Source organism: Dromiciops gliroides, chromosome 1 (genome assembly GCF_019393635.1).
Source record: "Dromiciops gliroides isolate mDroGli1 chromosome 1, mDroGli1.pri, whole genome shotgun sequence".
NCBI lineage: Eukaryota > Metazoa > Chordata > Mammalia > Microbiotheria > Microbiotheriidae > Dromiciops > Dromiciops gliroides.
In genome coordinates this window covers 53,870,961-53,887,843 of record NC_057861.1, presented here as the reverse complement: position 1 = coordinate 53,887,843, position 16,883 = coordinate 53,870,961, and the positions used below count along the sequence as shown (strand labels likewise).

The window sequence follows — 16,883 nt, the reverse complement described above, 5'->3', positions numbered from 1 at the left end:
AGCCTTGGTCACCAATAACTAACTAACCCATTGAGTCCATACATCCCCACCGATTCTCAAAGTTGTCATTGCAATATAATACACTAGAACTGAGCTTGAGGAGAGAGCTAAGTAGACACTTTTCCAAAGCACTTTGACAACCCATCTCATTTTATCCTGATAGCAATCTTAGCACACAGTAGGACAAGGCTGTGATATCTCCCTTATTGGTCAGGTTTCAGCATAGTCTGGAATTGTTGAATGAATACCTGACTTGAACTCAGAAGACCTGGGTTTAAAACCCTGCTCGACTACTTACTACCCTTGTCTTGAGAAAAATTACTTTCCCATTTCTTCATCTGTAAAAAAAGAGGTTCAGCCAGATGATCTCTAAGACTCTCTCTGATTCTAAAATCTCATGATCCTGTGCTTTTCTTGACGTTGCTTAGATCCTTTTGCTTTATGGGACTTAAAGGATCATTGAGTTAGAGCTGGAAGAAACCTTAGCGGTCAATTGAGTAGTTTTATAGAGGAAACAGACCCAGTGAAGCTAGTGACCCAGCCTAGGTCACAAAGTTGACAGTTTTGGAATCCATGCCCAAACAGATTCCCAGAGCCCTAATTTGACCTTTTTTTATTAAAAGACTGCCTAAAGCATCAAACAAGGTGCCAGGAATGAAATCTGATTTTTTTACATCATCTTGTGAGCATGATTATTTCTCTTTTCTGGCCTCCTCCAGAAAATGATGGGGTTTGACTGTTTCAGAAGTTCTTAATCTTTTTTGTTTCATGGACACCTTGTCAATCTGATGAAACCTTCGGATCCCTTCTTTTTGGTTTTGGGGTTTTGTTTTGTTTTTTGGTGGGGCAGTGAGGGTTAAGTGATTTGCCCAGGGTCACACAGCTAGTAAGTGTTAAGTGTCTGAGGCCGGATTTGAACTCAGGTACTCCTGACTCCAGGGTTGGTGCTCTATCCACTGGTACCACCTAGCTGCCCCTCATGAGCAATATTTTAAATACAAGTTCATGGACCTGAAGGTTAGAACCCCTAAATGCTCTCTAAAAAAGCTTCTAGTTTGAACATTCTAGAATCGACACTAGCTCCAAACTGTGACATGCTTTGTTCTAGGGCCCCTTCTTTTATTTATTTATTTGTTTGTTTGTTTGTTTGTTTTATTTTGGGGTGAGGCAATTGGGGTTAAGTGACTTGTCCAGAGTCACACAGCTAGTAAGTGTTAAGTATCTGAGGCCGGATTTGAACTCAGGTCCTCTTGAATCCAGGACCGGTGCTCTATCCACTGCCTAGCTGCCCCTAGGATCCCTTCTTAATCTGACATTCTTTTCCTAAATTACTCCTACCTTTTTGTTCTGCGGTCCCTTTCAGTTCTAACATTACACATTTTAAGTTCTGATAATTTATGAGATTTGTGGCTATTATGCCTTGTTTTTTCTCCTAATTTAGTGTTCCCGTTGTCTCATTTCAACTCAGTAATCATAATCAGCAAGTGTTTGCTTTTTCAAAAATACTTGTTTTAATCAGCCAAAATATGCCTTCTCATTTTCCTACTGCACCACTCCCCCCAATTGAGAATACAAGAAAAAAACACAACCTATTACTAGCATGTTTAGTCAATCAAAACAAAATTCTACGTTGGCTGTGTCCAAAAAATTCCGTCTCATTCTGCATTCTTAGTCCTTTACCTCTTTGTCTAGAAGTGGATGACATGTTTCAGTGTTTATCCTTTGGAATCATGATTGGTCAGTTACACTGATAAAAGCACGATAATATTCCATCACATTTATAAACCATAACTTGTTCATTCATTTCCTACTCTGTGGGCATGCTTTCAGATTCCCATTCTGTCATCTTACAAAGAGCTATAAATATTTTTGTACGTCCTTAATTTGTTTTGCTTAGGGCATCCTTCCCCCCTTTCTCCCCTTTTCCTCTTATTTCCCTGTTGAGTGAAATGTGTTTTCACACCCAACTCTGTGTGTGTGTGTGTGTGTGTGTGTGTGTGTGTGTGTGTGTGTGTGTGTTCCTTTTGACCAGTTTAGTTGAGAGTGAGGTTCAAGTTTCAGCCACTTCCTTGTTTGTATAGATGTCTGCTTGTGGACTTTGATTGTAAGTTAATTTTCCCTAAACTTCCTCTCTTTCTTCTTCCCTCTCCCAATGTATTTCTCTTCCTTTCTTTTCCATTTTTTTCCTTAATATTATTAAGACATAACAGAACCACTTCTGGACATGCTAATTGGACTTCATCTATGATATTTGATGATAGACTTCTGTGAGAACACATGTATGTATCATCTCATATGAAAGCAGTGTATCCTTGTTTTGTCTCTTATGCTCATTCATTTGTGTTTACCTTTTTTTTTTTTTTAAGTGAGGTAATTGGGGTTAAGTGACTTTCCCAGGGTTACACAGCTAGTGAGTGTCAAGTGTCTGAGGCCGGATTTGAACTCAGGTACTCCTGACTCCAGGGCCGGTGCTCTATCCACTGCGCCACCTAGCTGCCCCTGTGTTTACCTTTTTAAGTTTCTCTTCACTCTTGTGTTTGAACTTCAGCATTTCTACTCAGCCCTGGTTTTTTCATCAGGAATGCTTGGAAGTCCTTTATTTTATTAATGGTTCATTTTTCCCCCCTGTAGGATTATACTCTGATATTCTTGGATGTAAACTTATGTTCTTTGTCTTCTGGGATATTGTTTTCTAAACTCTTCTTTATAGTTTTCTTTATACTGGAGGCTTCTAAACCATATGTGATCCTGACTATAGCTCCTTTGAAATTAAATTAGTTCTTTCTGCCTGCTTGCAGTATTTCTTCTTTGGCCTGGAAACTCTAGGTTTTGGCTATGGTCTTCCTGGGACTTTTTATTTTGGAGGGTTTTTTTAGGAGGGGACTGGTGAATTTTATTTCTACATTGCCCTCTGGTTCTAAGAGTTATGATTCCTTGAAATATGATATTTAGATTCTTATTTTGGTAATAGTGTTCAGATAGGCCCATGATTCATTCTTTCTTTCTTTCTTCCTTCCTTCCTTCGTGAGGGTTAAGGGACTTGCCCAAGGTCACACAGCTAGTAAGTGCCAAGTGTTTGAGGTCGGATTTGAACTCATGTCTTCCTGAATCCAGGGCCAGTGCTTTATCTACTTACTGTGCCACCTAGCTGCCCAGGCCACTGATTCCTAAATTTTTTTCTCCTCAATGTTTTCCAGGTCAGTTGTTTTTGCAATGATCTATCTTACATTTTCATCTATTTTTTTCAGTTTTAAAAATTTTGTTTCAGTATTTTTTGTGGCTTCTATTTGGAGCATTCTAATTTTCAGGGAGTTTGTTGCTTGGGACAGGTTTTATACCTTTTGGGCCAAGCTGTTATCTTTCCAGTTCTTTCTTCCACAGCTCTTGTTTCTTTTCAAAAATTTTTATCCTTAAGCATTCTCATTTCATAAACCTTTTTAAAAATTCTTGTTTCATCGCTTCCAGGATTTCTAGTTGAATTTCTGCCCATGGTATATACGTCTTGAGGTTTTTTGCTTGTAGATATTTTGTTGTTATTCTTTTCTTCTGCGTTTGTCTTGAGCATATCTGCTACCATAATAGCTCCTTAGGGTGGGCTTCTTTTTTTTTTGCTTGCTCATATTTCCTGATTTTGAACTTGACAATTCTGGGCTGAACTTCTGGAGGGAATGTCTGGGTTGGTTCTGTTGCTGCTTTCTTGGGGCATTGAGCGTTATCAGGAACAGATTGGGTATTGATTAATTTTCATTGCTTCCAGGATGGTTTGATCCAAGGCAGAGTTCAATTGCTGTTCCACTGGGTTTGAACTCTGCAAGGTACTGACCTGGGTTTTGCAAGAGTAGATGGTTATTGGGGGCAGCTAGGTAGCACAGTGGATAAAGCATTGACCTTGGATTCAGGAGGACCTGAGTTCAAATCCAGCCTCAGACACTTGATACTAGCTATGTGACCCTGGGCAAGTCACTTAACCCTCATTGCCCTGAAAGAAAAAGAAAAAAGAGCAGATAACATAAGACAAAAGGGCATCAGGAATTGGGAGATCAAGAAAGCTTCATGCAGAAGAAGGTACTTCTGTCTTGAAGAAAGAGAGGGATTCTACAAGGTATACATATGCATAGAGTGAATTCCAAGCATGAAGGATGGCAAGTTCAAAGGTCAGAGGTGAGAGAGAGAGAGAGAGAGAGAGAGAGAGAGAGAGAGAGAGAGAGAGAGAGAGAGAGAGAGAGAGAGTGAGAGTTCAGGGAGCCAAAAAGTTTAGTTTGGCAGGATTGTTTATTGTAGAGGAAGTTCAGTAATGTATAATTAATCAGGAAAGATAGGTTGGGACCAGGTTTTAAAGGATTTTAAACATTAAACAGAAAAGTTTCTATTTTATTCTAAAGACATTAAAAGGACTTTGAATTTATTTGAGAGGGAAAAGAAAATGAAAGTGCTGCTTACTTCATTTGAATAGTTGTCAATAAACACTACAAAATTGGGTTAATGGTTTGGTAAAATCCATATTTAAATTGACCTGAACCATTGTGCTATAAGAAATGACTCAGCAGTTTTTATGAATTGCTCTTTTTCTTTCTTTTCTTTCTTTTTTTTTTTTTGGTAAGGCAATTGGGGTTAAGTGACTTGCCCAGGGTCACACAGCTAGTAATTGCTAAGTGTCTGAGGTTGGATTTGAACTCAGGTCCTCCTGAATCCAGGGCCAGTGCTCTATCCACTGTGCCACCTAGCTGCCCTTTTGTTTCTTTTTTTTCCCAATCTTAATAGTATTTTATTTTTTCCAGTTATGTGTAAAGATAGCTTTCAACATTTGTTTTTATAAGATTTTGAGTTCCAAATTTTTCTCTTTTCCTCCCCCCTCCCCAAGACAGAAGGCAATCTGATAGAGGTTATTTATGTACAATCACATTAAACATATTTCTGGGGCATTATGTCATTGCATTAGTCCTGGACACCATGCTGATGTCATCGTAGCCTTTGATTGCATTTTTTGGCTGTTGTTGACTTTTTTCAAATCTGCTGCCTGTTAAAACCCTCAGGTCCTTTTCAGAGAAAATGCTAAGATGCCCCATCTTGTACATGCAAAGCTGTTTTTTGGTTCAGGTGTAAGACTTAGCACTTACACCCATTACATTTCAATTTACTAGATTCAGCCTAAGGTTCTAGTCTGACAGGATTATTTTGGGACCTAATTCTTTTAGACAGTATATTTTAAAGTCCTCCTAACTTTATGTCATTTGTAGACACATATACATACACATATACACAGATGTATACATCTGTAGACATATATGTGTGTGTGTTTTTAAAATGTTATAGCTTCCTCCCCCCACCCTTTTGGGGGGGGCGGGGCAATGAGGGTTAAGTGACTTGCCCAGGGTCACACAGCTAGTAAGTGTCAAATGTCTGAGGCTGGATTTAAACTCAGGTCTTGCTGAATTCAGAGCCGGTGCTTTATTCACTGTGCCACCTAGTTGGCCTCCCTTCCCTTTTTGCATCACACACACACATGCATATACACACAGATAAGGAGGGAGGGAGGAAGGAATTAGATTAAGTACTTAGTGTGTGCCACATATTGTGCTAAAAGTTGCAGATATAAGCCCCAGCAAATAAAATAGTCCCTGCCATCAAGGACCTTAAATTATATTGGAGGACGACAACACATAAAATGCAATAGAAAGGGGAAGGAAGGGGAGTCTAGTGGTGGCTTGGTGGACCATGTATGCAGCTGAGAAGGTGGAAACCTCCAGAGAGGGAACAGTGGGGATGGTAGATTTGATAAGCGTGCTACCTGGACCTTTATCCAGGAGCACAAGACCATTCACACATTCTTGGGAGTGCAGTTGTCTGCACCCTTTTGATGTAACTTCAAAATAGTAATGACTTCTCCCCTTTTGGGTCTTAGCTCACATTCTCCATCTTGTCCACATGAATAACAAAAGAGATTTTGCCAAACACTGCAAAAATTTAGATAAATGAGATATATAGAGCATCCATATGATAAACTATCTTTTAAATAACCTTATCATAAAAAATTAGATTAGTCTGGCATAACCTGTTCCTAAGGAATCCAGATTGGTTCTTTTTCATTATTCCTTTTCTAGCTGTTCAGTTTAATCTGGATGGTCCTTTAATAATGTTTCAGAATTTTGCCAAGAATTAAAGTCATGCTTATTAGACTATATAGTTTATAGACTTTGTTGTTTTTCCCTTTTTAAAAAATTGGAATGCTTACCTTTCTCTGGGCTATAAATAGTACATCTCTTCACTACAGTATTTTAAAGGGTGCTGATAGTGAGTGGCTCATCAGTAACATTCTTCCCTTTTTTTAATACCTGGAATTGTAGTTCACTTAAACTTGACAAATTGAATGCATGAAGTGTGATAAGGTACTTTCTTACTATTCATTTTATCCTAAACATAGCAATCTTTTATCCCTTTTGTTCAGTTCTTTCTATCCAAATATTCTTTGGCAGAGACAACAGAAGCAAATACAGAAGAGTGGCTCAGCCTTCTCTTCACTATGTTATTGTTGTTAGCATCTGCCTAGAACAGCCTCCTAGCCTTTCTTTGTGCTTCCCATTTTTCCCAGTATAACTTTTGAAAAGTCCTAAAAGTCTTATTGTCTTTAGTTTCCTTTCTTAACATTTTTAAGAAGTGTATATAGTGGATTTTTCATGTTACTTTAAAAACTGTCCTGCTTGTCTGCTTCCTTCTGATATTCTGGTTTCTTTTGTTGTTGTTTTAAAAATGTTATAGCTTCCTCCCCCCACCCTTTTGGGGGGGCGGGGCAATGAGGGTTAAGTGACTTGCCCAGGGTCACACAGCTAGTAAGTGTCAAATGTCTGAGGCTGGATTTAAACTCAGGTCTTGCTGAATTCAGAGCCGGTGCTTTATCCACTGTGCCACCTAGTTGGCCTCCCCTCCCTTTTTGCATCACTATTGCTATCAACCACCTACCCTTGTCACCTCAGTTAAAAACCAAGAGAAAGAAACTTTCTAACAAGGAAGCATAGTTAAGCAAAAGAAATTCACACAGTGCCTTCCAGTATCCAAAAATGTGTATCTTCTTGACTGTTGACTTGATATTGGGGCCAGGCTTTGTGAATTTCTGGAGGGAATGTCTGGGCTGGTCCTGTTGTTGCTTTTTGGAAGGTATTGAATGTTGTCTTATAGTATCTCACAAACAGCTGAGGCTAGAGATCTACAAGTTTTTTGTTTTCCCACAGTGATCTCATCTAGGGCAAAATCTAATTGCTTCCCTCTGGTCTGAGCTCTGCATGTTCCTCACCCAGGTTTGGGGCTGAGCAGTAATAGACTGCTAATGAACTTGGCCTCTGTCAACTAGCTGGTGACCCTATTGGTTCAAAGTGAGAAAGATGTATGCTTCCTTTTGGTCTGCTGTTTTGGTGTGCCTTATTCCTCTGTAGGCTTCACTATGAATTAGAAATGAAACTGAGACCCTGCTCTGCTCCTGGTATCTGAGCCACAAAGCTACTCCTGACTTCTGACCTCATTCTTTCAGTACACAGTCCAGGGCCTACAACTACTCCTTAGCCCAGAATGCTGCCCTTTCATGCAGGTTCCTTCCTCAGTCTACCCTGGACCAACAAGGCTACCAGTTGGCACCTGTTTCTGCATCCTGCATGAGGTTATAGTTCCCCAGTATGGATCTGGCACCGCCTCTTACCCTGGTGTCGCTTCCTGAGTTGGAATGCTCTGCATAACACTGTGTCCTTGGGCAGACCCCTATCTCCAGTGTCCATAGACTTCCGCTTTTTCCCCATGCCAACCTGAAATGGAAAATATGACTCCCTGTGCCTGTTTCTTGGATTTCTTCTTCATGTTTGGTCTGGTGCATTTTCTAGATCTCTTTAGAAGACTTAAGGCTTTTGTAGGAGTTAGGTATTTGGTAGCTTGCAGTTCTGTGACCCATTCAGGCAGCTATCCTGGCAGGAATTCCCTTGTCATTGGCTTTCTTCACCAGACTTCATTCATTTTGAGTGCAGTATTTACCTCTTTAGTACATTCCACATTCTCCTTATATCCTGCATATATCTATAATTTATCCTGTATGTACAGAGTGAGCCAGAAGTCATGGTGTTTTAATAACTTTTTGAAAATTATTTTTTCGGGGCAGCTAGGTGGCACAGTAGATTCAGGAGGAACTGAGTTCAAATCCAGCCTCAGACACTTAACACTTACTAGCTGTGTGACCCTAGGCAAGTCACTTAATCCCAATTGCCTCACACACACACACACACACACACACACACACACACACGCAAAAAAACGAAAAGAAAAAAAAGAAAATTATTTTTTCTTTGTTTTTCACTATTTAGGAGATTTGATTTTTCACACGATTTAAATTAATTTTCTGTCTATACTGTATATAATGCTATGGTATTGTAAATTAAAAATAAAAAATAAAAGAATTATTAAATATTGAAACCCCTTCATGACTTGTGACCCACCCTGTATCTTGCTTTTAGATTGTTGTTTATTGTTTTTCCCATTATACTGTAAGTGCCTTGAGAACAAGGACATTTTTGCCTTTTTTCCACCTCCAGTACTAAGCACAATGTCTGGCATATATTAGGAGCTTAATAAATGCTTGTTGACTTGACTTCACTTATAAGTCCATGCCATTCTTTTGTATCCATCTATTCCCTGCCTTTGTTTCCATCATTGTAAACTTTTTTAGAACATAAAGTAATCAGTGAGTTTCACGTGCATCTACTCTCTTTAGGCAACTTAACCTTTTTTCTTCATCAGAATGTTTTCTATTTATGTCTTCCAAACCTTTTTCCTTCCTTCCTTCCTTCCTTTCTTTTTGCTGGGCAGTGAGGGGTAAGTGACTTGCCCAGGGTCACACAGCTAGTAAGTGTCAAGTGTCTGAGACTGGATTTTAACTCAGGTCCTCCTGAATCCAAGGCCAGTGCTTTATCCACTATGCCACCTACTTGCCCCCCAAACTTTATTCTTTAAAGTTTACTGAATTTTATTCCATAGAATTGTACCTATCCTCTCTGTAGACCCTTTGGAATCTGCTCTCCCAAAATTTAAGCTGCATATAAGACCATGTCTGTCTTTTCTCTGTTCTTCTTTAAAAACAGAATGTTCCTTCCAAACAACCAGTCTTTTCTTGTTTTTTTGTTTTGTTTTGTTTTGTTTATTTTTGCAGGGCAATGGGGGTTAAATGACTTGCCCAGTGTCACACAACTAATAAGTGTCAAGTGTCTGAGGCTGGATTTGAACTCAGGTCCTCCTGAATCCAGGGTTGGTGCTTTATCTACTGCACCACCTAGCTGCCCTCTACCATTCTTTTCTTGTTAGTGAAACTCAGTTACAGAATTATAAATTCCCCTTTCTTCTTCTGATTTTTAAAATATGAAATTATTATTAAGACAAGTCAAGAAATTAACTGTTCTTATTTTTGCCAAAATAGCACTAAAAACAGCAGAGTTTATATTAACATAAGGATCCTTCTTGATTACAGATGAGGTAGGATGAAACTTTTCCTTCTTGATATAGGCTGTAGACTGTGGGAGTGGCGGACATGACTGATGTGTTGGTGTTTTTTTAAAACTTGCATCTGTTACGGTGCCTCAAGCATGATTATTAGGAGGTGACAGGGTATAACAGCAATCATTAAAATATTTTTAAAAACCAAGTATTCTAGTATATGTCTGGTTAATTGATGGTCTCTCATTACTGCTGTATTAAACTATAAGAGCCAGATTGGATGGAGTATTAATCTCCCCCTTTAAACTTTCCCTTATATATATATATATATATAGACAGACCAATAAGAAAAAGGAGCCACTGAGCTTTAATCTGTGAGGAATCAGGTTTTTTTTATTGCTTGGGAATTAATTAGACAACAAGAGCTGAAACCAATTAGGGAAATAAGGAAGGCGAAATACAAATGAATGATCTTAGATCTAAGCTTAGTCTATTCCTTTATAAAACTCACTGAATCCCAAACTGCCCGCCAGACCGCGAATCCCTGAAAAGACTGAACACCAAACCAGGCTCTATCACTCCTAAATTCACCACCACACAGAGAGAGAGAGAGAGAACTTCCGTTCCTGCCTTCACTTTTAAGTTTGGCGTCCTGGAAGTTCCCCATGTTCTCCTCCCCAAAAGGGAGGTCCTTCAAAAGCCGCTTCAGTAGCATATGCAGTCTCTCAAATGATTCAGCTAAAACTTCCGATATTAATCTTTACCACAAATAAATTTTACCACAGTACCTCTCTGCCTGGTCTGCAGTTTGTTTCCTGAATTTCTCACGTATTTTGTCCTAATTGTCATCATCATCCTCCCAGTCTTTTTCCCCCTCGTTTCCCTATTTGTAAAAATAGGTTTTTATTGATGACGTTTGTATCACATGGGTTTCTTCTCATCCCCTATCACTTTCTCTTTTCCAGAGAGCTGTCCTTTGCATGCCACCTCCTCTAAGAAGGCTTTCCTGGGGGCAGCTAGGTGGCGCAGTGGATAAAGCACTGGATTTGGATTCAGGAGGACCTGAGTTCAAATCCAGTCTCAGACACTTGACACTAGCTGTGTGACCCTGGGCAAGTCACTTAACCCTCATTGCCCCGCGCCCCCCCCCCCCAAAAAAAAGGCTTTCCTGATTACTCTAGTTATTCCTTCGTATCCCAATGCATTTATTTTGTTTATGTAGCCTCTATTTACTTATCTGGGAACATGTTGAATCTCTTAGTAGTATGGGACCTCCTTGAGGGCAGGGACTGTCTCACTTTGGTTTTTATATCCCCAGTACTATCTAGCACATTGCCTGGCACGTGGGAGGCATTCAGTATACATGCTTGTTATTTAAGGGGTAGGTTTTGTCAGGATCATCTTTGTGCACGTGAATCAATAAAAATGGAAAGTGTTATTCAGAGTTTACCTCTTGTGTTCGGAGGTGAAATATAAAGTATGCAATAAAGGGGACAAAGGAGAGATCAAAAACCAAGTGCCCTTAGATATTTGAGCTGTGACTGAACATTAGCTAGAGGGAATCAAGAAAAGCTCTACAAAGGAGATATCTGTCATCTGATTGGAGGCTTTGAAGAAGTCTTGAGAGAATGTCAAGTCACTCCAACCCTTCCTGTTCCATTTCTTTTTTTTGTTTTGTTTTTCCTGTTGCATTTCTCAATGTGTGTGAGCTTCCTTCCTCATCTGATTATGCACATATAGTGTGAATACATACATTTATATATATATTTATATATATACATATATATACACATACACACACACATATATATATATATAGTAGTGTATGGTATTGTATACACATATATATATATATATATATATATATATATATATATACTTGGAAATAGAATATACACACATGGGGGCGGCTAGGTGGCGCAGTGGATAAAGCACCGGCCCTGGATTCAGGAGTACCTGAGTTCAAATCCGGCCTCAGACACTTGACACTTACTAGCTGTGTGACCCTGGGCAAGTCACTTAACCCCCAGTGCCCTGCCAAAAAAAAAAAAAAAAAAGAATATACACACATACATGTATCAGTATGTATATAGGTTTATGTGCATATAAACTATGATTAGGTAGTTATAAATTTGTGTGTATATGTACATACATGTAGACACATAGACATGTATACATTTGCATAGAAGCCCATTAGTAGATATAATAAACACTAGGAATTCCTTGTGAAGCAAACTGCATGATGAGTTTTATACACCCTTCTCTAAGAGTCTTCAGGCTGCAGGTCTTCAAACAGGAATATTTTTTAGCACTATTATTCTTTGTTCTGTTATCAAAGCAAACTATTGAATGCTAGAGGGTGACCATAGGTGTTTATATACCTTTTCAACAAATATATAAATGCTTTGGTAACTTGCTTATAACGACATTGTTATTGTTTTCTAGGCATCTTGCATCTTGCAGTTAATTAAGTATATCCAGAAGCTGCAAATAAAGGAAGTACCAGTGGCAGAAGAAGTGATTGCTCTGTTTGCCGGGGAATTGAACCCTGTGGCTCCCAAAGCACAGAAAAAAGTTCCTGTCCCAGAGGGGTAAGTCTGCTAGATCCCGCCTCAGAGTATAGGCCTGGATTATCTTGGAAGCAATAAAGGAGGTATTTGTGAGAATATTGCTTTTGTGACTGTCCCTAACCAGAACTGATCTCACCGACCATTTAGAGCAGAGAAAACAGTAATTCAGACCTTCAAGTGAGGGGAACCTGTCTCTGTTATTTAGCAAGAGCATAACAAGGGAAGCCGTTCTCCTCATTGGACTTGTCAGAATATTGGGATCTTTTTGACTGGACAAAGTACTTTTTATGACAGAAAATTAGATACTCAGACATCAGGAAAAGGTGGTATTTTTTGTGTAGTATATGAATATATTGCTTTTGTTTAGTCTGGACCTCGATGCATGGATTAATGAACCACCTTCAGATAGTGACTCTGAAGATGAAAAACCCAAAACCATTTTCCATGATGAAGAACAAAGACATTCTAAGCATCGGCAACCTGAGATTGATGAAGAGGAGTTGGCTAGGGTAAGCAAGCTACAAAATTCTTGTTTGTAGGCTTATATTTCATTACTTTAGAAAGTAGTGCTAGTGGGGCAGCTAGGTGGCGCAGTGGATAGAGCACCGGCTCTGGAGTCAGGAAGACCTGAGTTCAAATTCGGCCTCAGACACTTAACACTTACTAGCTGTATGACCCTGGGCAAGTCACTTAACCCCAATTGCCTCACTTAAAAAAAAAAAAAGAAGAAAGAAAGTAGTGCTGGCAATCATTCTGATTTGATCTATAGAGGCAGATCACTACCTTGACAAACTCCATGCTCTAAGCATTAATTTCCTCCATCTTTAAAATGAGGAGGTACATCTGGATGAACTCTCAAGCTACTTCTAACTTTCATGTTCTGTAATTCTGAATTTAACAACTAGTATTATGCATTTGATGCAGTTTTATATTTTTGTACCAACTAAGTCATTTTCTTTAACACTCTTCCGAGGTTCCATTTTGTTACTTTTTTTGGGGGGGTGGGCGAGGCAATTGGGGTTAAGTGACTTGCCCAGGGCTGGCTAGATTTGAACTCAGGTACTCCTGAAATCAGGGCCTGTGCTTTATCTACTGCGCCATCTAGCTGCCCCCATCTTGTTACAATTTTTAAAAAGGATATTGAATCCTCTTGCTTTTATTTGTTATGTTTATTGAAAAACTTTATTTGTGACAAAACCCTTTGCTGTTTATAGGCCTGGCTCCTCTTTGAAATAAACAAAACAACCTTTTTGAAAATTTTCCTATTCTTTTTTGGGGGGGGCGTGGTGTGGCAATTGGGGTTAAGTGACTTGCCCAGGGTCACACAGCTAGTGAGTGTCAAGTGTCTGAGGCTGGATTTGAACTCAGGTCCTTCTTACTCCAGGGCCAATGCTCTATCCACTGCGCCACCTAGCTGTCCCTTCCTATTCTTTTTATAACTAAACAGATGCAGTAATCATAATGCAGATACAAGGTCTTGTTTTGAATAAAAAAATAATATCTACAATAAACACAACTCTTTCCATCCTGGCAAGAATTTACCTTGTATGTTTTTTGTTTTGTTTTTTACATTTGAGTTTAAAATCCAGTGTCAGGTTTTGGTTTGCTGTGATTAAAGCTTCCTATGGCAACTATGAAATCAGAAGCAGCTATTTCTTTAGGTACAGATATCCCTACCTAAGTAATGTATTAATCACAGTTCTTAATATTAACGTGCATTATAGATTAATTAAGTTCAATACTTTGAGGATCTCTGATTTTGTCAAGTCTTTGTGTCCCTTTTCCAATTCAATTTTATAAGCATTTCCTATTAGGCATTGTACTAGGTACCAGGGATACAAAACAAAAAGGAAATCGTATCTTTTATTCAGTAAATATTTGTTAAGTGCCTACTGTGTGCTGGGTGCTATGCTAGTTAGTGAGCTTATATTCTATCAGAGTGAAACATCATGTACACAGATGAGCACATACAAAGTAATTTTGGAGTGAGAGAAACCGTAATGATTGGTACTTAGAAAAGGAGGAGTGAACACTTGGATTGAGCTATGACTAGAACTAGAGATACCTGGAAGTGAAAATGGGAAAGGAGAGCATTCTAGGTATGGAAGCCAACTATTGCCAAGTGACTGAGGGACAAGATGGAATATTAGGAGAGTCTTATAAGTTAACTGTGTAGTCTCCTTGGGATGGCTCCTCTGAACTGAATATCAATAGACGGGCCTTTCTAGCTCCACAGACCTGTCATTTAAAAAAATTTTTTTTTTTTTGCAAATCCTTCAAGAATCCATGGTCAGGGGCAGCTAGGTGGTGCAGTGGATAGAATGCTGACCCTAGATTCAGGAGGACCTGAGTTCAAATCCCTCTTCAGACACTAGCTGTGTGACCCTGGGCAAGTCACTTTACCCCTATTGCCTCACCAAGAAAAAAAAAAGAATCTATGGTCAGCTTCACACCGTAATGAAGCAACACAATAGAGTGTAGTGAAAGATTATAGATGAAGCCAGGATGAAATTGAGCTCTTCCAGATGACTGTTCTGCACTGATGTCAAGAAACCTCTTCTTGCATTTAGAATGCCAAGGGTTCCTGCATTTCTCTATTTTTGTATATTTTGCCTTAGTTTCCTTCCTTTCTAAAATAAGCAAGGAGCTCTACCTCTCCTGAAATATTTATTCCACAGTCTACAGGTAAGGAAACAGGTCATCAAAGTGAAGTGACTTGACCACAGTCACAAGTGTCTTCATGAAGGCATTTCATATTTATCACATTGAATTGAAGTCTTCAGATTTTTCTTCTGCCTTTTATGAAAAAAAGCAAAGACTAAAATTTTAAATATAAGTAGTTATGATTATGCCATTCTTACATCATACTGAAAATTTAATTGCTTATAATAGTTTGTATCTAAATTTATCAGACAAGAAATGCTTCAGGTATATCTTACAATACCCTTCTACTAAACTGAGCTTTTGTTTATTCCCTTATGCCTCATATTTAATGTTGTGTCTCAGCGTCGGGAAGCACGGAAACAGGAACAGGCCAATAATCCATTTTATATCAAAAGTTCTCCATCACCTCAAAAGGTAAGAAACTTTGTTAAATTAATGCTTTCTGCATATGAGACAGTGGCTAAAAGTAACTCTCTGTATTGGAATGAATATTATCCTATGTATTTTCTCTTTATAAGCATTGCATTTCTATACGTGTTGAGTTTGACTTTCAAATGTTCCAAGTAAATTAATAGCTTTATCTTGTTTAATAGTTAACAGAAATAAGGTAGCAGTTTTGTTGCTTTAAGGCAAAAAGCCAAAGGAAATTTTGCTGAATAGAAGCACTTTTACAGTGATCTAACTTTTGTTTTATAGCTTTGTGTAGAGCTATACCCAACCAGTGTTATTCCATATGATAATTTCCCTTATAAGAGAGAGTCCCTTCCATATTGTCCTAGAGCCTGAGGAAGAGGTTCAAAGTCTGCAGCGATCTGAACTTCTGCTTTAGCCCCTGGAGGGTGAACTCTCATATCAGCTTCTAACTTTCCCTTTGATGGTATCATTCCTACAGAAGCAACTGCTCATTTTAAAGTTGTTTAAAGTTGCGCTTCTTTCAGGAGCACAAAGCATGTCAGGGATTCTTAACCTGGGACCTTTGTTTTTTAGTTTTAATTGCTAACTATACTTGAATAAAATTAGTTCCCTTTACAGTCCTATGTATTTTATTTTATACATTTAAAAACGTTTTGAGGAAAGATCCGTAGGTTTCACCAAAAGGTCTGCCAAAGATGTCTTCATTCCTTTGCTCCAAGAACCTTTCCAAATCATTCCTGTGTCCGCTTTATCAGGAGCAGTCACATGAGATGGAGCGTATCCTAGGGTGGCCCAAAGGATGCTGGCTGTCATGCTAGTTCGCTCAGTCTCTTGGTTCCGACGGCTATTATACACTTAGATGACTGGGCTGATGCCCTTCTGGCATAGAGTAGTGACTCAGCTGTACTGCTTTGATTGTTTGGCTCATGCTTCTTCAGCTTCCTCAGCCAGCACCTGCTTAGATTCCAAACACTCAGTACCACTGACTCTGGCTGGACAGTTGGCTTTGGAGCATTGCCTAGGTCATGTCCCTGTTTCCTCTTTTTCTTCCTTACTGTCCTATCTGTGGTTGTACTCTTACCACTCTGCAAAAGAAACATATCAGCTAAGTTCTAAGAGTTCCATTTAGCCATTTAGTCCCTAAAAGTTGCTGTGCTATTATATGCAATGGAGATGAATTAGAGGCCTTCCCAGTAAGATCAGGGGTGAAACAGGGATGTCCATTATCACCCCTATTATTTAATATTGTACTAGAAATGTTAGCTTTAGCAATCAGAGGAGAGAAAGGAATTAAAGGAATTAGAATAGGCAAGGAGGAAACAAAACTATCACTCTTTGCAGATGATATGATGGTATACTTAAAGAATCCTAGAGAATCAACTCAAAAATTACTTGAAACAATTAACAACTTTAGCAAAGTAGCAGGATATAAAATAAATCCACATAAATCATCAGCATTTCTATACATGACCAACAAAGTCCAGCAGCAAGAGATAGAAAGATTAATTCCATTTAAAGTAACAGTTGATAATATAAAATACTTGGGAGTCTACTTGCCAAGACAAACCCAGGAACTCTATGAATACAACTACCAAACACTCTTCACACAAATCAAATCAGAAGTAAATAATTGGAAAGATATCAATTGCTCATGGATAGGCAGAGCTAATATAGTAAAAATGATAATACTACCTAAATTAATTTACTTATTCAGTACCATACCAATCAGACTACCTAAAAATTATTTTATAGAGCTAGAAAAAATAACAAAAT

General features: G+C 38.7%; 1 protein-coding gene across 2 annotated transcripts in view; it reads left to right on the top strand.

Annotated features, from left to right (window-relative positions):
- Positions 1-16,883, top strand: part of AP3D1 (adaptor related protein complex 3 subunit delta 1) — a 154,844-nt gene that overhangs the window by 99,216 nt on the left and 38,745 nt on the right. For both annotated transcript variants that reach the window (XM_044003260.1, XM_044003266.1), the window contains exons 16-18: positions 11,908-12,053; positions 12,400-12,541; positions 15,039-15,110. In XM_044003260.1, the coding sequence (XP_043859195.1) occupies positions 11,908-12,053; positions 12,400-12,541; positions 15,039-15,110 (360 nt within the window). The remainder of the gene's footprint in view (positions 1-11,907; positions 12,054-12,399; positions 12,542-15,038; positions 15,111-16,883) is intronic.